Source organism: Esox lucius, chromosome 19 (assembly GCF_011004845.1).
Source record: "Esox lucius isolate fEsoLuc1 chromosome 19, fEsoLuc1.pri, whole genome shotgun sequence".
NCBI classification, from domain to species: domain Eukaryota; kingdom Metazoa; phylum Chordata; class Actinopteri; order Esociformes; family Esocidae; genus Esox; species Esox lucius.
In genome coordinates, this window is record NC_047587.1 from 470,931 (window position 1) to 493,467 (window position 22,537).

Consider the following 22,537-nt stretch of genomic DNA (forward strand, 5'->3'; position numbering starts at 1 on the left):
ACCTAGTTGAATGTGAATCCCATAAGAAATAAAAGACATGTGTTTTGCCTGCTCACTCATATTTTCTTTACAAATTTTACATATATTACCAATTCTCCAAGGGTATGAAAATGTACATGGTGTTGATGACAAGGCACCATACATATGTGAATGTAGCTAAGTTCCTACCTGTACAAGTGCGGCAGCTGATGTGGCACCTCTTACAAACCAGGTGGTCCCTGTAGAATCTGTCAGGGCAAGTCTTCACACACAGCCCAGCTCCCTGAAGCTCCAGCAGGGGAGAAGGGCAGATGCTGCAGGCCTCAGGATCAGAACACTGTTCACAGGACTGAGCGCAGCGCTCACATGCTGAACCCACGTTGTAATACCTAAGACACACACACAGCCTGGTATTTCTGGTGTTCTCTAATCCTACCCTTTAATAAACCCTAACCATATCCAAAAACGTACCTAATACTAAACTTAACCTAAGCCTTAACATTAACAACCTAACCCTAACCTAATACTAAACTTAACCCAAGCTTTAACATTAAAGCTGAAGGACGTAACTTTCAAAACAGGAAGTATTTCCACCTCATTTTCCCAGAAAGTTTGGCTGTCGCTGGTGTGACGAGTTCAGTTTTAAAGCCACACACGTTATCTGTGCACTTTATTCAGCTCATCTAAAAAAATACATTAATTGATCTGGTGAGTTGACATATGATTATTTTAATGATATACTAAAATTAATTAAACTAAATGTATCTGATGTAACTTATATAGGAAAAATGAGAATAGCCAGCTACTAGTCTAAACTGGCCCTGGTAAAGTTTTCAGATTACAGTACCACTAGCTGGGCTAGTAAACAAAGCAAACAGCATGTACAGACTGCAGCTCGCCTCTTTATCCAAAGAAAGTTAGCTAGTTTACCAAATTTGCGTTTTTTGCCTGGAAATTAGTTACAGCCAATTACTAACAACAGTATGAGGTTATTCTAGGCAGCTAACATTGTCCTTGCTGGCAAGCTGACGTTATTAGAAGCTGGTAGTAGTAGAAAAACTTGCGAACAATGTCTGCTGGATAGATGTACAGTCAGTAACTATAGCCATCTCTGCTCTGTAGCCACATTAACGCCATTAGGGCAATTATTAACAACAGAGTCAGGTTAGTTAGGTAGCTAGCGTTTTAGCTAACTTCACTTAATAGAAGAATTGTCACATCAGCATTGAAGTTTAATGCATTTTGCTCCATGAGTTCCATCCATCGTGGATAGGCATGTGCACCAATGTTCACTCTGAATCTGCCTCTCTTTTACCAGATTTGCTTTCTTTTAAACACAACCATATTTTCTTAGGTATCGTTACATTCTGAACTTCTTCCATTTTATTAATAAAATTGTCTAGCATCTCTCGCTGCATCATACGCAAAATAAGAGTAGCCACTTTCTATGGTAGGAATTCATCCATGACCCAGATAAAGGTACTGGCCTGGAACCATCTGATATGGTAGGAATTCATCCATGACCCAGATAAAGGTACTGGCCTGGAACCATCTGATATGGTAGGATTTCATCCATGACCCAGATAAAGGTACTGGCCTGGAACCATCTGATATGGTAAGAATTCATCCATGACCCAGATAAAGGTACTGGCCTGGAACCATCTGATATGGTAAGAATTCATCCATGACCCAGATAAAGGTACAGGCCTGGAACCATCTGATATGGTAAGAATTCATCCATGACCCAGATAAAGGTACAGGCCTGGAACCATCTCATATGGTAAGAATTCATCCATGACCCAGATAAAGGTACAGGCCTGGAACCATCTGATATGGTAAGAATTCATCCATGACCCAGATAAAGGTACAGGCCTGGAACCATCTCATATGGTAGGAATTAGGTTTCATTCTGAACACTTTAATTACATCCAGTTCTCCAGGTCAAAGTTCATCTAACAATGTAAAATACAATGTCCGATTTGCGTAACATGCCAATAAAAGTGGTAAAGCAGATGATTGATCAAGGCTCCATAAACGACTACAAAGCATTGAGTCACATTACTTGTTTGTACAATCACTCCAGAATTCCAGTTATTGTAATTGGCATTGTTCCAACCACTGTTTATTTTGTGTGATGTGAAAAACCAGTAAGCAATTCTTGTATCAGAGAAGGCTGTTGTCGCAAGACTTATGTACTCTACCCAACTAAAGAGCACTGTTAAGTAATTGTGCTGTCGTCTTATTGGTATAGTAATATGTACTGTACTTTCATAATTAGTACAGTGCCATCATCTGCCATCATTAACATCCTGGGACAATGTGATCAGACACTGTGCCATCATCAATGTCTTGGGACAATGTGATCAGACACTGTGCCATCATTAACATCCTGGGACAATGTGATCAGACACTGTGCCATCATTAACATCCTGGGACAATGTGATCAGACACTGTGCCATCATTAATGTCCTGGGACAATGTGATCAGACACTGTGCCATCATTAACGTCCTGGGACAATGTGATCAGACACTGTGCCATCATTAACATCCTGGGACAATGTGATCAGACACTGTGCCATCATTAATGTCCTGGGACAATGTGATCAGACACTGTGCCATCATCAACGTCCTGGGACTGCACACATTATCCCATTTCTGGACACCCTCCACAACAGACAAACCCCTAAAGACCAAGGCAGCGCTAGTACGTTATCATCTGGGACAATGTTAGTTTCCACATTATGCCACTTCTGGAGACCCTCCACAACAGACTAATCCCTGACGACCAGGGGCCAGAGCAGGCCAGGTACATTATCATCGGGGACAATGTTAGTTTCCACATTATGCCACTTCTGGAGACCCTCCACAACAGACTAATCCCTGACGACCAGGGGCCAGAGCAGGCCAGGTACATTATCATCGGGGACAATGTTAGTTTTTACATTATCCCATTTCTGGACACCCTCCAAAACAGACTATCCCTGATGACCAGGGGGTACAGCAGGCCAGGTACGTTATCATCTGGGACACTGTCAGTTTCCACCGGGCTGCAGTTGGTTCACAGGTCAAACACTTTTCATCGCACTCAATCTCTCCCCATACTCTCTGTTCTTGAATCCTATTGAACAATTCTTCTCTGCTTGGCATTGGAGTCCCACCAATGCATCCCCCTTCTACAGGCAATGGAGGAGGCTTGTGGAGACATCAATCATGCCAGGCCTGGATACAGCACTCCAGGCGATACTTTCCAGAATACTCAAGACAACATGGCATGTGATGTGGATGAAGTCTTATGACCCCAAAAAAGACCAGATGTAGCCTCATTCTTTCTTTAATATTTTTTCTAGCACAAATTATTTTGTTTTATTTTTTCTTGTTTAAGGAATGTTAGAACATTGAGAAAAAATGTAATAACTCTTCCTCCTTATTTATATTGATAGTGTGTTATCTTCGGAATAGACATCCAAACTTAACACATTTGGATTCCTGTGTGTATGTGTGTTCACTGCATGTTTGACAAAACTGTATTGCAATCTGCTTTGCCATACACACAGATTGGTCAGATGCCATCTATTTAAAAAATGTCAATTGGTATACAATATATTGAAATACTTCTCCATTCTGATTGTCTGAGTCATATCTGTGAAGTAAATAAGAGCTGTCAGTTCAGTTTTGTATTTTGAAGACCAGCTTGACTACTTACTGGAAATAAGTTAATAAGTCCCACTTCTACATCTAATTCTATTCATGGTATTTATAATGATTAACTTTTTCTAAAGTGTCATTTATGGTCACTTATTTGGGCCATGGAGTTAAAGACCAAATATGAAATCATGTAGGCCAACATTTACCACCACATTAAGGCTCCGGTCATCATTAAACAATCACTAAAACAAAAGCTATATGAAAGCGCTGTAGGAATTCCTCCATTGGTTTTATTGCTGGGGCACCGTATATGCCTACATAATGGCCAAAAGCCACTTTAGGAATGAGGAGAAGCATGAGAGGGTGGAGGGAGAGGATGTAATTTACCCTGTAGGACAGTGAGAGACACACAGGTGCAGGAGACGCAGGTATCCAGGTGCACAGGTAAGGCAGTGTTTTGGCGAGGCCCCAGTGCATGTGGAGCAGATGTGGTCACAGGGGAAGCAGAAGCCCAGCTCTATCCTGTCAGCCTCTTGTGTGGAGGGGTAAGAGCCAGTGGGACACTCAACCACACACGAACCATCTGAAACACACACACACATGCTGTTGGTGGTTGGTAGGAACTTATGTCTTTATATTTTTTGAATGTACTTGTTCCACCACATTGCAATAAGAGATCAGGTAACATAGTCAAGTTGACCTTGATGAGGGACAGTTGTAGTGGTAGGAGTGTTACTCCTAGACCAGGAGTGTTATAACTGGACTGGGAGTGTTACCCCTAGACCAGGAGTGTTACAACTGGACTGGGAGTGTTACCCCTAGACCAGGAGTGTTACAACTGGACTATGAGTGCTACTGCTAGACCTGGAGTGTTACAACAGGAATGGGAGTGTTACTGCTAGACCAGGAGTGTGATAACTGGACTGGGAGTGTTACCCCTAGACCAGGAGTGTTATAACTGGACTGGGAGTGTTACCCCTAGACCAGGAGTGTTACAACTGGACTATGAGTGCTACTGCTAGACCTGGAGTGTTACAACAGGAATGGGAGTGTTACTGCTAGACCAGGAGTGTGATAACTGGACTGGGAGTGTTACCCCTAGACCAGGAGTGTTATAACTGGACTGGGATTGTTACCCCCAGACCAGGAGTGTTACAACTGGACTAGGAGTGCTACTGCTAGACCTGGAGTGTTACAACAGGAATGGGAGTGTTACTGCTGGACCAGGAGTGTGATAACTGGACTGGGAGTGTTACCCCTAGACCAGGAGTGTTACCCCTAGACCAGGAGTGTTACCCCTAGACCAGGAGTGTTACCCCTAGACCAGGAGTGTTGAACAATCCAGAGATTGGAACAGGGGTCAGTAAACATTTTTATTTGTTGCCATGTTTTGTTTTATGATTGTGCCATTCTGTTATAACCTACAGTTTAAAATTAATCCTATAAGAAATAAATGTGTTTTGCCTGCTCACTCACAAATGTTTCATATATTACCAATTATCCAAGGGTATGCAAACATTTGAGCACAACTATATATATATATGTATTCTAAAATAGCTTATTCACCAAAGGTAACATTTTGTGATGAAGCAAGACTTAGCTTAATGAATCCTAACATCCCTGACACAGACAACAGAACGGTATAGTGACCAGTGCTTACTGTGAAGATATCTGGGCATGGCACAGGTCTGGCACTCGCCATCCCCTGGCCCTGCACAGGACTGGCAAAGGTGGTGGCAGGAAAGACAGGTGAACTGGTCGACATGGAGATAGGTCCTCTGTGGGCAGGCTGTGTCCCCCGTCACCCCACACAGCAAGCTGCTTGGATCCAACACCAGTCCCTTCACACACCGAGTACACTGCCTGGACTCTGGCCCGGAGCAGCTGCCACATGTCTGATGACACTCTGTAAAACACACCACAGTCAATATCAAACCCACTGATCAGAGAGATATTCTGAAACTGTCATATCACTGTGCGAATATTCCCTGAACAAGGCACCAATATTTTCAAAAGGTCCCTTGGACGGTTTTCTGCCTGTTCTTTTAAGGATTATATGAACGTTCAAGGAATATTCTGTGAATGTTCATTGAAGGTTACAAAGTTGGAAATATTTTAAGACCATTTTCTAAATGTTTCCTAAAGGTTATTTGAAAGGTTTCCACAGATAGTTTTCTTAAAAGCCAACTGATTTCATCCCAAGCCAGTCAGCTCCTCTCCTTTCTAACTTTTCATACCAAAGCTGTGTGTATCTTTGGTAGTTTGAGCTGGCGTCATTCAAGTCACAAGCTGTGAAGTCAACAATGCAGCATTAATGTTTACCAAGCAAATACATTGCAAAACCAACGATATCAAATCTACATTCAAAATCCGTGGCTGTTAGTACATTAGGTAGATGAGTATTTCACAACTGGTAAGTTACTCCAATTTGTCATAAAAGTTTATTGCATAAGCCAGCTACAGTAGCTAGTTGGCAACTGAGGTTTTCAATTGTATCTAGCTGTAAGACAAAGCCCTGTCAGCAAGTCAGTCAGATGGTCAGCGCACTGATCCATCTGATGTCATTTCCTATTAAATGTTTTGGTCAGTTTAAAGCATTTAATGTCCAGGTATGATGTTGCATTGATCATAACTTTCTTAACATGTCACATGATAGTATATGGGCAAGAAAAGAATAATTTTTTGCAAATGTATATTTACAGATTTGAATACATACCATTTGTCAACATAATTTATCTTAAGTTATTAAATTAAATTCATTACTATTAGTAGTTTGCTGTGAATTAAAACACTTGCATATTTTGAATCTGCTTGTGTTTCAACTTTGGGCAGTATGGCACCAAGAGCTTTGCAAGACTGTCAATTAAGGTTTGCAAGGACTTATTTTTATGTTGGGGTCCTTCTACATCTGACCTCTGGCACAACCACAGCAAAACCAATATCAGTACTTGTTATATATTAGTAGTGACAGATTTGATGTGCATAATGTGCATTTGTATTACAGTTGCAGGATTGCAGTAACATTGCCTTTGTAGTACTAGTTCAGTAGGGCTACTGCAGTATCTTTCTGCCTAAACTGCAGTTTAACTTTTGTCCTAAATATGACTAATTGATTGTGTTGATACATACTTTTTTTTAAACTTTTGCTCTGTTTCATGAAGGTTGTCAATAAAAAAAAAAAAAAAATGTCGGTTTAGGGGAAACCTTTTTTTTCATTAATAGGTAAAACTATTTGGGGTCTCATAAAGGTATATTCCTGGAACCAAACAAGCTGTGGTTGTGGGGTAATGTTTTTGGTTCCATGTTTCCCCAAGGTGTCACATACTGGAATCCCACACCCTCTGTCTCTCATTTAGAGCACAGAAACCTGTTTGTCTTTACACCCCTCACCTGTGTTCCTGATCACGTGTTTGTCTTTACATCCCTCACCTGTGTTCCTGATCACCTGTTTCAGTTCCTCCTTCCTAGTGTTTGTTGTTGGTCATTGTTTGGTTTTCAAAACGCTGTGACGTTGTTTCAGTTTGAGTTATTGGTTTTGTTAACCTCTTAGTTCTGTATTAAGCATTCTCCCTTCCCCCAGCACCAGTGTCCTGCCTCCTGTTCCTAAATTAGACAAGGGTCGTTCTACAGGGAAAACCAAATGAAAATCACCATTTGAAATCACCATTTAAAAAAATATTGATTAAGACAGCCAAGAACAGGGTGGTAAACCAGATAAGATAGATAGACAGGCAATAAATAAGATAAGTCTATGCAACTGCCTTACATTCAATTTAGAAGCGTATCACTAGGTAGTATGGGCTAGCACTTCCTGAGAGATAAGTAATGTTTGACAAGGGTTTAGTCTGGCCACCTCAATCAAGGCCATGTCACAGCCGGCTCAACATTATGTTGGTAGGCAAATACCTGTAACCAGGATCATCAGAACCACAACCATCCTGGCATTCTGATACCTGTAACCATGGTCATCAGAACCACGACCATCCTGGCATTCTGATACCTGTAACCATGGTCATCAGAACCACGACCATCCTGGCATTCTGATACCTGTAACCATGGTCATCAGAACCACGACCATCCTGGCATTCTGATACCTGTAACCAGGGTCATCAGAACCACGACCATCCTGGCATTCTGATACCTGTAACCAGGGTCATCAGAACCACGACCATCCTGGCATTCTGATACCTGTAACCAGGGTCATCAGAACCACGACCATCCTGGCATTCTGATACCTGTAACCAGGGTCATCAGAACCACGACCATCCTGGCATTCTGATACCTGTAACCAGGGTCATCAGAACCACGACCATCCTGGCATTCTGATACCTGTAACCAGGTTTGTCAGAATCACAACCATCCTCGTATTCTGATACCTGTAACCAGGTTTATCAGAACCACAACCATCCTGGCATTCTGATAACTGTAACGAGGTTTGTCAGAACCACAACCAACCTTGCATTCTGATACCTGTAGTGTTTTCATAATATTATCCTGGTCTAAAGTAGTATATGGGACAGAATTCGGAAACTGGGCTTATGTCGAATGTTACTACATTTCAGAAGAGCCGTTTGTAATAAGAAAAACATGTTCTGGGACATTTTGTCTTTTTGGCAGAAATGCCTTCTTGAAGATGTGAACTTGAATGTGACATAATAACAAACTAGTATGCGAGGTGTAAATGCGAATTCAATTTAAAACTAAAACCCTTGTTTAACCTGCGGAAGATACAGGACTTTTCCTTCCATTGGCTGAGATAATGATGCCATGACTCAGAAGATGAATCGGACGACGATGAGGAAATCCCGGACTTTGATACTGTTCAAAACCTTCAGGCAAAATTTTCATTTCATTGCAGTGCCAATGATGGAAATAAAACACTAGCTCCTCTTGTACAAACCCGATTCCAAAAAAGTTGGGACACTGTTCAAATTGTGATTAAAAAAGGAATGGAATAATTTACAAATCTCATAAACTTATATTTAATTCCCAATAGAATATAGATAACATATCGAATGTTGAAAGTGAGACATTTTGTAATGTCATGCCAAATATTGGCTCATTTTGGATTTCATGAGAGCTACATATTCCAGAAAAGTTGGGACAGGTAGCAATAAGAGGCCGGAAAAGTTAAATGTACAGATAAGGAACAGCTGGAGGACCAATTTGCAACTTATTATGTCAATTGGCAACATGATTGGGTATAAAAAGAGTCTCTCAGAGCGGCAGTGTCTCACAGAAGTCAAGATGGGCAGAGGATCACCAATTCCCCCAATGCTGCGGCGAAAAATAGTGGAGCAATATCAGAGTTTCTCAGAGAAAAATGGCAAAGAGTTTGAAGTTATCATCATCTACAGTGCATAATATCTTCCAAAGATTCAGAGAATCTGGAACAATTTCTGTGCGTAAGGGTCAAGGCCGGAAAACCATACTGGATGCCCGTGATCTTCGGGCCCTCAGACGGCACTGCATCACATACAGGAATGATACTGTAATGGAAATCACAGGATGGGCTCAGGAATACTTCCATAAAACATTGTCGGTGAACACAATCCACCGTGCCATTCGCCGTTGCCGGCTAAAACTCTATAGGTCAAAAAAGAAGCCGTATCTAAACAGGATCCAGAAGCGCAGGCGTTTTCTCTGGGCCAAGGATAATTTAAAATGGACTGTGGCAAAGTGGAAAAGTGTTCTGTGGTCAGATGAATCAAAATTTGAAGTTCATTTTGGAAAACTGGGACGCCATGTCATCCGGACTAAAGAGGACAAGGACAACCCAAGTTGTTATCAGCGCTCAGTTCAGAAGCCTGCATCTCGGATGGTATGGGGTTGCTTGAGTGCGTGTGGCATGGGCAGCCTACACATCTGGAAAGGGACCATCAATGCTGACAGTTATATCCAAGTTCTAGAACAACATATGCTCCCATCCAGATGTCGTCTCTTTCAGGAAAGACCTTGCATTTTCCAACATGACAATGCCAGACCACATACTGCATCAATTACAATGTCATGGCTGCATAGAAGAAGGATCCGGGTACTGAAATGGCCAGCCTGCAGTCCAGATCTTTCACCCACATTTGGCGCACCATAAAGAGGAAGGTGGGACAAAGAAGACCTAAGACAGTTGAACAACTAGAAGCCTGTATTAGACAACAATGGGACAACATCCCTATTCATAAACTTATTCATAAACCCTATTCATAAACAGTCCCCAGACATTTGCAGTATGTTATAAAAAGAAGAGGGGATGCCACACAGTGGTAAACATGGCCTTCTCCCAACTTTTTTGAGATGTGTTGATGCCATGAAATTTAAAATCAACTTATTTTTCCCTTAAAGTGATAAAGTTTCTCAGTTTAAACATTTGATGTAATCTGTTGTATTCTGAATAAAATATTGAAATTTGAAACTTCCACATCATTGCATTCTGTTTTTATTCACAATTGTACAGTGTCCCAACTTTTTTGGAATCGGGTTTGTATAAAACAACTGTCCACAGATTACATTTAGAGTAAAGGACAGTCATGGCAGTTTATTATAGCAACAATGAAAGATGCATAGATTATTGTGGAGTATTGAACACCTTGAGTGTGAATGGTAGCAAAAGGATGGGTTGTAAACAAGATCCACAGACTAAACGCAATGTGGCTGTCCTCCTGCACTTACATTGCTGCCACTGTTTTGAATGAATCCTGCTGCTAAGCTACTTTACCTTTCACTGTACTGTTTATATGTGTTGTATCAAGTCCACATGAAGAACTTTAACAGTATTTAATTTTATTTGGTTTGATATAGTATGTGTTTATTAGAGACCAACCAGACCAGTTTAGCACAAGGCCAGAGTGTCCCCATTTGAATTCTTAAATAGCTGGCTGGGGTTAAGGCCTAAGAGGGTGTGAACTATGATGAACTATGCTGCGTAAACAAAGCCTATTGTCTCAGATAGCTGAAGTACAGCTGATTACCAACTTTTAAAGTAACATATCTGTCCCATAACTTTATCAAACAGTATGGTGTTATATACCATTTAAAAGCTATGAATCTGGACCTTTATAAAATGCAATAAAAAGCAAAACTCTTGCGATAAGCCCAGTTTCCTGAATTATGTCTCACATTGTATATGGACAATAGTGCTCCAGTTGAAAGTAGTATACTACAGTACACGGACAATAGTGTACTAGTCTAAAGTGGTATACTACTGTATACAGAGAATAGGGCTCCTGTCTAAAGCGGTATACTACTGTATATGGACAATAGGTCTCTTTTCTAAAGTAGTATACTACTGTATACAGACAATATACAGTAGTATACTACTGGTCTAAATTTGTTTTCTATATAGGGAATAGGGCTCTGGTCTAAAGTAGTGTATTATATAGGGAATAAATCTCTGGTCTAAAGTAGTGAATTATATAGGGAATAAATCTCTGGTCTAAAGTAGTGAATTATATAGGGAATGGAGCTCTGGTCTAAAGTAGTGTATTATATAGGGAATTGGGCTCTGGTCTAAAGTAGTGTATTATATAGGGAATAAAGCTCTGGTCTAAAGTAGTGTATTATATAGGGAAAAGGGCTCTGGTGTAAAGTAGTGTATTATATAGGGAATAAAGCTCTGGTCTGAAGTAGTGTATTATATAGGGAATTGGGCTCTGGTCTAAAGTAGTGTATTATATAGGGAATAGGGCTCTGGTCTAAAGTAGTGTATTATATAGGGAATAGGGCTCTGGTCTAAAGTAGTGTATTATATAGGGAATAGGGCTCTGGTCTAAAGTAGTGTATTATATAGGGAATAGGGCTCTGGTCTAAAGTAGTGTATTATATAGGGAATAGGGCTCTGGTCTAAAGTAGTGTATTATATAGGGAATAGGGCTCTGGTCTAAAGTAGTGTATTATATAGGGAATAGGGCTCTGGTCTAAAGTAGTGTATTATATAGGGAATAGGGCTCTGGTCTAAAGTAGTGTATTATATAGGGAATTGGGCTCTGGTCTACAGTAGTGTATTATATAGGGAATAGGGCTCTGGTCTAAAGTAGTGTATTATATAGGGAATAGGGCTCTGGTCTAAAGTAGTGTATTATATAGGGAATTGGGCTCTGGTCTACAGTAGTGTATTATATAGGGAATAGGGCTCTGGTCTAAAGTAGTGTATTATATAGGGAATTGGGCTCTGGTCTACAGTAGTGTTCTATAAATAGTCTCACCCTGGCACTCTGCTGCTGTGCTGTCAAAATAGGTCCCATTAGGACAGGTCCGGTAGCAGGCACCCATGTACAGCTGGGGGGTTGAGGAGGTGCAGCTCTCACAGTCATCCACTAGAGGGCCGGAGCAACTGGAGCAGGTCAGGTGGCACAAACCACACCGCCCCTCCTCCATATCTTCATAGTAGCCCACTGGACAGCTAGCTTTACACTTTCCATCCAGCATCAGGTATAGGAAACTACACTCTGACAGAATGATTAACACTGTTACTACAGGAAAAGAAAATCTGTCAGAAAGGTTTAGACTGTTAATACAGGAACATACACTCTGACACAAAGATTAACACTGTTACTACAGGAAAAAACATTGTCAGAAAGGTTTAGACTGTTAATACAGGAACATACACTCTGACAGAATGATTAACACTGTTACTACAGGAAAAGAAAATCTGTCAGAAAGGTTTAGACTGTTAATACAGGAACATACACTCTGACACAAAGATTAACACTGTTACTACAGGAAAAAACATTGTCAGAAAGGTTTAGACTGTTAATACAGGAACATACACTCTGACAGAATGATTAACACTGTTACTACAGGAAACTACACTATAGGAAGATTTATACTGTTACAATACAATAGGAAACTATAATGACAGGAAGATTACAATTCTGATTAGACTCAGATTTTAGATTAGATTCAACTTTACTGTCATTGAACAGTACGAGGACAGTACAATGAAATGCAGTTAGCATCTAACCACAAGTGCAAATAATGTTTGTGGCATTGGCACAGTAAAGGCTTCTTTCTGGCAACTCGACCATGCAGCTAATTTTGCTTCAAGTATCATCGTATTGTGCTCCTTGAAACAACCACACCGTCTTTTTCCAGAGCAGCATGTATTTCTCCTGAGGTTACCTGTGGGTTTTTCTTTGTATCCTGAGCAATTCTTCTGGCAGTTTTGGCTGAAATCTTTCTTGGTCTACCTGACCTTGACTTGGTATCAAAAGATCCCTGAATTTCCCACTTCTTAATAAGTGAATGAACAGTACTGACTGGCATTTGCAAGGCTTTGGATATCTTTTTATATCCTTTTCCATCTTTATAAGGTTCCATTACCCTGTTACTCAGGTCTTTTGACCTGAGTAATGCATCCATATGAGAGCTGACAAACGGTGTGGGAAATTGACCTTTAACTGCCATTTTCACCTGTGTGTGTCACCTTGTGTGTCTGTAAGAAGGCCAAACATTCAAGGGTATGTAAACTTTTGCTCAGGGCCATTTGGGTGATTTCTGTTATCATTATGATTTAAAAAGTAGCCAAACAACTATGATAAGAAATCTGCATCATATGATCACTATCCTTAAATACAAGACAGTATTTTTGCATGATCAGTCACATTTTCAAAATCAATGCCAACATTTCATTATTTCTGCCAGAGTATGCAAACTTATGAGCACAATTGTGTACTGACAGGAAGATTACACTTTCTAATGCAAAAATGACACTGATAGGAAGATTAACACTGTTACTACAGAGAACTACACTCTGACAGGAAGATTAACACTGTTAGTCTGATACACTGTTACCACACTCTGCTCTGATACTCAGTTTAATGAACAAGCAAAAACAGCTTATACATTTTTGCTAATTTTAAAAACATGGAAACCATAAATATTACAGTAACATAAGTATCTAGATTCTTTGAAATGACACTTGAAATTGAGCTCAGAAGCTTCCTGATGTGAGGTTTTCCCATCACTCCCGGTCCGACTCCTCCCCGCCACGCTCCGCACCTGCCACCAGTTCACTTCCCAGCACGCATGAACGCACCCAACACTCCAGATCCCAATCACCTGAATATTGAACACCTGTGCCCTGTTAACCCCTCTATTTAGCCTGTGCTCTACCTCCCCTCCAGTGTGAGGTATTGTTCCCAGTGGACCTGCCAAGCCTTCTATCGCGCGCGCTCATTACTTTGTTGATTCCCAGCCTGTTGTGTTATCTAACCTCCTGTCCCGTCCTCTCTCCTCGTTTACAGTATCCTGCGTCCTGACCTGTTCGTCTGCCCCGTCGTGTCTCTCCCTGCCTACCCTACCTGTGTGGTTACCTGTACGGACTGCCTTCCCGGAACACCGACCTCCCTGCCTGCCCCTGGATATCCTTACCGTCTCTCCCAGCCTGTGCTGTAGCCTCCGCTGAATGATAACCCGGCTTCCTGACCTGCTGGCCTGCTTCTCGGTTTCGCGTCTCTGCTCATCCCTGCCTGTGCCTTCGCCTTCAAGGACTGATCTTCTGGTTTCCGACTCTCTGCCTGTCCTTATCGTTTGTGTGCTAGCCTACTCCCTTGTGCGACGAAAAATAAATCTACCATTGCACTTCTGCAATTGGACCCACACAACTCTGGTCCTGGTGTTCATTACACCTGATTCCATTGATCATCCTTCAGATGTCTCTACAACTTGATTGAAGAGCACCTCTGGTAAATTCAACTGTTTACACATGATTTAGAAAGGTACACATTTGTCAATATAAGGTCCCACAGTTGACAGTGCGTGTCATAACAACAACCAAGCCATGAGGCTGAAGGGATTGTCTGTAGAGCTCTGGGACAGGATTGTGTTGAGGCACATATCTGGGGAAGCGTAACAAAATACTCTGCAACATTGTGTGGCTCATATTATTTGTGAATAAAATAAGTTTGGAATCAACAACACTCTTCCTAGAGCTGGCTGCCCAGTGAAACTGAGCAATCAGGGGAGAAGGGCCTCCAGGGGAGGTGACCAAGAACCTGAAAGATGAACGGAGCAAAGTACATAGAAAGATCCTTGAAGGAAATGTGTGGCAGAATACTCAGGACTTTAGACTGGGGCAAAGGCTCCCCTAAAACATACACCCAAGGACCTCAACCTTAAACATACACCCAAGGACCACAACCTTAAACATACACCCAAGGACCACAACCTTAAACATACAGCCAAGAAAACACAGGAGTGGCTTTGGGACAAATCTGCGAATGTCATGGAGTGGCCTAGGCAGAGACCGTATTTTAATCTCTGGAGACCAGAAAATGGCAGTGCAGCAACTTTCCTCATCCAACCAGACAAATCTTGAGAGGATCTACAGGGAAGAATGGGAGAAAATCCCCAAATACAAGTATACCAAGTAGAAATGTGATATTTCTTGGGGTTTTTTTAAAATACATTTGCAAACATTTCTAAAACCCGTTTTGCTTTGTCATTATGGGGTATTGTGTGCATATTGATGGGGACAAATCAATTTCAACTTTATGTTTAACTCTAACAAATATTTGAAAAAGTGAAGGGGTCTTTCCAAATGCACTGAATATTACCTGCATATTACCTGCATTTGTACAGGTTAATCTGATTGTGATTAAATTGCCTGTACAAGAGAGAATTAAGCACTTTGTACTAAAGGTGCATTGCCCAGTTTTAGATCCTTGCATAGCAAAATAAGCTGCAGTCAGATAAGAGATGTGTGTTTCCAATGCATGCCTTAACCAAATAATCCTGACTGGGTGACTTCACCCACATGTAAATGGAAGAAGTAACCCGGCCAGAGGAACTGCCTGACTATCACTGTCCCATCTGTAATCTTACATTAACAAACATCTAATCATTTCAATGTAAATGTTTCCATAGAGTTACTGTAACATGTTCTGTCGTCAGAGCAGACATCACAGTGGGCGGGACATCTCCGGCAGGTTCCGCCATCTCCAGGGTAACTCCCAAGGGAACAGTTGAGTCGACAGAGCCCAGCCTCCAGGAAGAAGCCCACACCACATGAAAGGCACTGTGTCTTAGTGACATCACATGTCAAACATGTGACATCACAAGGCTGACACAGCCCCTCCTCTGTCTCAAAGAATCCTCTGGAAGATATAACATTATAACATGAGGTATATAACTACACAATGATTCATTATAACAATGTAAATACCCTCTGGAAGATACAAAAAAACACTGTAAATAACCATAGGAAGAAGATACATTATAACATATGGTAAATAACCCCTGGAAGAAACAACATAATGACAAATAATATCTGAATAATTTATCATTAATATATGAGGTAATACCTCTTGTCGAGGTTTATGCTTGTTATGTTTAGACAACAAAATACCATCTGTTCATCCGTACACAGGAAGTCACGTTCATTCAAAGCGCGACAGTAAATAGCCAATGGGCTAATGTATATTCAGTTTGGGATGTCTATAAAGGTGAGGACAACCAGAAGTTTCTTTGAGATGTTGGTAAGACAGAGTATTGAGTCTGTAACATCATGAACAATCGACTATCAAATGCTGCAATAAATAATTGAATTACTCTCTCCCTTGACAACCAGATAGGCAAACACTATTTCAACCAGTATACGAAACGGCTGACTTCTAACACTCTGGATGATATAACATTAAAACATAAATGAAATAACCTTATATTATATTCTACTGCCTATTCCATTTTGAAGGGTGAACAGTAATCAAACACGAAGGCCTTGGTTTAATCCCTATCTCAGGCCATCTGCATTTCAGTGCAATGGAAGTACAGGCCATTTTCTCATGTTTGATGAGAATGCATTCAGTGTAAACATTTCATGTCAATTTGTTTGGAAATTGTTCCACATTCCCTGATCTTCCTTTTAATGCCCTCAACAGGTTATTCAGATCATAGAGGTTCACAGACAGGGAACTCCTCCTTATGCTGAGCCCTCAGGCAACCAGTGTCCGTGCTTTAGGATCAGTGTTGGAGGTTACAGATAGTTTTAGAAGGCTCAGGGTTAAGCAATACTTACTCAGGACATTCTGCCAGGCAACGTCCCTGGAACAGGAATAAAGTGTTTAACCCAGGAGGGCAGCTGACACAGTTATCAGAGCTGTCCTGACAGGTGTTACAGTTAGGAGAGCAGTCCTCACAGAGCTGACCCAAGGGGCTGGAGAAGGAGCCTGGAGGACACTGGTCTACACACGCCCCGTCCTGATTCAGCATGTAGCCTGACACACACCCACACCCAGGGAAGGAGACTCTTTAGTAGTGTGGTTAAGAAACACCTGTTTGTAGAGACTGGCTTTTATACTGCCAAGCGTCTCAGTGGGGAGGGTTTGATTCCTGGGACCATCCATTCATGTATGGGTGCATATCACTGTACGTTACTCTGGATAAAAGTGACAATGACATCTCCTATATGATGATGTTCCATACCTGTGAAACAGGAAGTGCAATCCAGAGACTGGGGGCCAAAGCAAGTCTTACAGGAAGCATTGCATGTGTTACATACACCATGTAAACCTGAAAATACAGGGCATATATTATCCATCTGATAACTACAACACAGGACAAACATTCTCCATCTGATCCGTACAACAAATCATATGCATTATTCATCTGATCTTCACAAAACTAGAAATACATTATCCATCTCATCCTTACAACACACAACAAACATTATCCATATTATCTTTACAATACAGGACATACCTTATCCATCTGATCTTTACAACATATGATATACATTATCCATCTCATCCTTACAACACACAACAAACATTATCCATATTATCTTTACAATACAGGACATACCTTATCCATCTGATCTTTACAACATATGATATACATTATCCATCAGATCCTTACAACACAGGACATACATTTTCCACCTGATCCTCACAGGACATACAGTGGGGAGAACACGTATTTGATACACTGCCGATTTTGCAGGATTTCCTACTTACAAACCATGTAGAGGTCTGTCATTTTTATCATAGGTACACTTCAACTGTGAGAGACAGAATTTAAAACAAAAATCCAGAAAATCACATTGTATGATTTTTAAATAAGAATTTGCATTTTATTGCATGACATCACTTCCAACCAGTAAGTATTCCAGCTCTCACAGACCTGTTAGTTTTTCTTTAAGAATCCCTCCTGTCCTCCACTCATTACCTGTATTAACTGCACCTGTTTGAACTCATTACCTGTATAAAAGACAACTGGAGTGGCCTAGCCTACCCGAACCCAATAGAAAATCTTTGGAGGGAGCTGAAAGTCTGTATTGCCCAGCGACAGCCCTGAAACCTGAAGGATCTGGAGAAGGTCTGTATGGAGGAGTGGGCCAAAATCTCTGCTGCAGTGTGTGCAAACCTGGTCAAGAACTACAGGAAACGTATGATCTCTGTAATCGCAAACAAAGGTTTCTGTACCAAATATTAAGTTCTGCTTTTCTGATGTATCAAATACTTATGTCATGCAATAAAATGCAAATTAATTACTTAAAAATCATACAATGTGATTTTCTGGATTTTTGTTTTAGATTCCATCACTCACAGTTGAAGATTACCTATGATAAACATTACAGACTTCTACATGCTTTGTAAGTGGGAAAACCTGCAAAATCGCAGTGTATCAAATACTTGTTCTCTCCACCTGATCCACACAACAGATGAAATACATTATCCATCTGATCCTTACAACACATGATATACATTATCCATCTGATCCTTGGAACATGTGATATACATGCTCCACCTGATCCTTACAACACAAAATCGGCATTATTCATCTGAGAACACAGGACATACATTATACATTTAAACCTTAGAATTCAGGATAAAAGATAACCATCTAACCTTAGAACACAGGATATGCATTAATCACTGGGATCCTTAAAAAACAGGATACATATTATCATCCTTCGCTGTTGCCTCTCCGATATTTTACTGGGCCTGCCACTTCTGGCCTTAACAAGAACTGTGCCTGTGGTCTTCCATTTCCTCACTATGTTGCTCACAGTGGACACTGAGAGCTTAAATCTCTGCGATAGCTTTTTGTTGCCTTCCCTAACCCTAAACCATAATGTTGAATAATCTTTGTTTTCAGGTCATTTGAGAGTTGTTTTGAGGCCCCCATGTTGCCATGCTTCAGAGGAGAGTCAAAGAGAACAACAACTTGCAATTTGCCACCTTAAATACCTTTTCTCATGATTGGATGCACTTGTCTGTGAAGTTCAAGGCTTAATGAGCTCACCAAACCAATTGTGTGTTCCAATTAATCAGTGCTAAGTAGTTATAGGTTTTCAAATCAACAAAATGACACACATTTGTGCCCACATTTTTGCATAACCTATTTTTCACCTCTGATTTAAGACTGTGGGGATTTCGGCCGGATATTACTACTTGGACATTTTGGGTCCTAGATTAATTTCTGTAACAGATACAACCTATTATGATTTATCCTGGTAATCACAACCCCCTTGGCTCCAATAAAAACACATAAAAACAGACTTTTGGGTCACCCTAAGAACACCCCCATACTATGTTGACAAAATATTTATTTTTATATCATATTTATAATACAAACGATGCATTATGGTTCAAAACATCATATATAGTGATGTACACCCTTGCAATCCCTATTCTTGTCTACACATTAGCCTTTATAAGATGCATGGTCAATGTCGTTGCCTGGTGAAAAGTTCTCATAGCAAACCAAAACAATACACAGACAACCCAAATTATACACGGAACGCTTCACGAAAGTGGCTACAAATAATATGCCATTGGAATTGGACGATTATGGCGATTCTATTTTTATAAATATTCATGCAAATGAGCACTGTCCGGATCCACGGATCCGCGGATTTCGACTATGTAAGGTTAATTTCATACAACTTAATATTGCTACACTAAAACTCTTTGTCTGGAAAATACCCCAGTACTCAGCTTTTATTGTAAAATGAATGGCATGCCACTGTGATAATTTTCTGTGGCGACAGAGTAAATTATTATGCAGCCTCAGAGAGGTGCCCAAACTTTTTCATACGACTGTATATATTGAGATTGTGTGCTTCACAGTTAAATAAAACAAGTAGTCAGGAACACTTCGGTGACTGGCAAGAGATCATTCAAGTCAATAGATTTAATTTCTTACCGGTTCTGACCTGTGGGTGCATGCACTTCCGTGCGCATTTTATGTTTCTTATTAGGATAGGCCTATTTTATAATTAATTAAAACAGCTCCCCGTTATTTTGTGAGCATCATGTATTGGGCAGATCATACAGATCGACAATGTTATTTTGGCCTGCAAAAATGATATTCTATTTGTCGTCTTTTGTCATTTTCAGTAGGAAAGCATTAACAACTACTTGGAAAACTAGTTTATTCTTTGTATCATTCTCCATGCCAATGAATAGCCTTTTGACTGTGTGTGTGAGGTGATGATAATATAGAAGCACCATAAGTCTTGAGGGATGTTCATTTTAATTAGCCTACAATCAGGCACTCCACACATTCATTTATAGCCTACACAGGTACACAGGCCAGGTAGGCCTAATTCGTGCTCAATCTCCTATTCAACAAATAAATGAAAAGGCACACATTAGAGGGCAAACAAGATACGTTTATAATACACACTGTCTTCTTGGCTACACATTTTAAAATAGGAATGTCTTTATGAAAATACTAAATTGTGGATCGTGAGAAATCTGAGATGGGCCCAGCTATAATATAAAATGCAGGTGCAACATCAATGGCCACTGTCAGACAGGTTAAAACAGTTTAACGGACTTAATGCAGCCTTTTTGTCTTTCGGACACATTTCTGTCTGGTATCCTAAAAATTCAGGTCTGATTATCCCTCATCCCTGGCATATTTGGGATTGGATATTGCCGACTTTAGAGATCATTCGGACTGGGTATTGATTTTACAACAAATCAGACAGATGTTTTGGGTATCGAATAAAATAATCACGGATACAGTTTGGCAGGGATATATATTTCGTGATCCCACGAAGACCTCGACCTTAGAACACTTTCTTGGCGGACAGTGAAGCACATTCAAGTCGTTCTAAGACGTTTATTCTTGCGCATCCTTCGTGAAGAGACCGATAATAGGCTGATGGAAACAATGGGCATTTTCATAATTTAAGATTGCATTCTTTTTTTTTTGTAAAATCCACACAACATGAGCTCCACCAATTAACCCTTGTGTTATGTTAACATTTTGGTTACACTCATGTTAGCAGGCTAAATCACTACCCAGGACTCACTATTGATATTTTAGCTGCAAACAAATGTGTTTGACATCCATAACCAACTGATTACTCATATAAATTACAACATTTACTAGTTTTATTTAATTATATAGACAATTTAGACCACATATACCTAATGATGAACACTTGTTTCTACTCCAAAAACAGAAATGTATCTCTATTTGTTATGATGGACAAAACTGACCAGTACTATTTTCTAGCTAATGTTTGGCTTAATAATGTGTAGATATTATGACCATAGTGACAACATGAATGTTTCGGGACAAAAGTTACACACAAATCGAAAGATAGGGAATCAGATGGAGAAGGGCTGGTCATCTCTGTACAATAAGCCATGAGCATGTTCACAGAGGATAGGTTTCTGGGAAGGCCCTCATACCACGTGCTGTTTGTCTCTCAAACGACGTGCTGGTCTTGTGTCACAGTTATTGAAGTGAACTACTCTAGAGAATATACTGTATGAATTATATGGGTCCTCCCACCCACTACACAACAGAGCCTTTCCCGCAAGAAAAGTTCAGTTCCAGTAACAACAGTGTGTGTGATGTTAGACATTATAAAGGGTCTCAGTGGGTAAAAAACACGATCAGCCATAACATTATGAGTGAATAACACTAATAATCTTGTTATCATGACACCTGTCAGTGGGTGGGATGTATTAGGCAGCAAGTGAACATTCTGTCCTCAAAGTTGATGTATTAGAAGCAGGAAAAATGTAAGGATCTGGGCGAATTTATGGGCCAAATTTGATGGCTAGACAACTGGGTCAGAGCATCTCCAAAACTGCAGCCCTTGTGGGGTGTCTGCAGTGGTCAGTACCTATCAAAAGTGGTCCAAGGAAGGAAAATTGGTGAACTGGCGACAGGGTCATGGGCAGCCAAGGATCATTAATGCATATGGGAAGCGAAGGCTGGCCCTTGTGGTCTGACCCAACAAATGAGCTACTTTAGCTCAAATTCCTCAAAGTTAATGCTGGTACTGACAGAAAGGTGTCAGAACACACAGTGCATTGCAGTTTGTTGCGTATGGGGCTGCGAAGCCGCAGACCAGTCAGGGTACCCATGGTGACCACTGTCCACTGCCGAAAGTGCTTACAATGGGCACATGAGCATCAGAACTGGACCATGTAACAATGGAAGAAGGTGGCCTGGTCTGATGAATCATGTTTCCTTTTGCATCACGTGAATGGTGTTATGGTGAATGGTGTTATGTACTAAGGTACATTTGAGAAATGTCTGTCTTTCCATTGGCTGGTATGTAGATCTTTACTTTGATTGTGACACACATGTCTGTATAATATCAGAGGATTATTGGGTATTTGGGCCATGTTCTCATGTCTAGACAAAGAAGGGTGTCAGTCCTTGTCTAGACAAAGAAGGGTGTCAGTCCTTTTGTTCCTTAGGAATGTGGTCCTTGGGGGAAGTAAGGTCAGTTGGCCCCTTTAGGTAAACACAACAGTAAACATTATGGCAAGAAGGATAATGCCCTTTGGGTAAAACCTATGTGACACAAGACAGATGGGCAACAACTTACCACACCCCTTTTAACTGTAATAAATACGGACAGTTCATGTATCTACTTAATTGACTCCTTAGACGATTATGTTTGTAAACGTTCAAAGCGTCTCTCTTATTTGCAAATAATAATAAA

General features: G+C 40.6%; 1 protein-coding gene across 1 annotated transcript in view; it reads right to left on the reverse strand.

The window, feature by feature from the left end:
• Positions 1-22,537, reverse strand: part of LOC105007505 (proprotein convertase subtilisin/kexin type 5) — a 61,080-nt gene that overhangs the window by 4,195 nt on the left and 34,348 nt on the right. The window contains exons 8-14 of the mRNA XM_029114799.2: positions 17,041-17,127; positions 16,634-16,832; positions 15,490-15,713; positions 11,823-12,065; positions 5,285-5,530; positions 4,012-4,207; positions 169-368 (exon numbers count right to left, since the gene is read on the reverse strand). Coding sequence (XP_028970632.2) covers positions 169-368; positions 4,012-4,207; positions 5,285-5,530; positions 11,823-12,065; positions 15,490-15,713; positions 16,634-16,832; positions 17,041-17,127 — 1,395 coding nt within the window. The remainder of the gene's footprint in view (positions 1-168; positions 369-4,011; positions 4,208-5,284; positions 5,531-11,822; positions 12,066-15,489; positions 15,714-16,633; positions 16,833-17,040; positions 17,128-22,537) is intronic.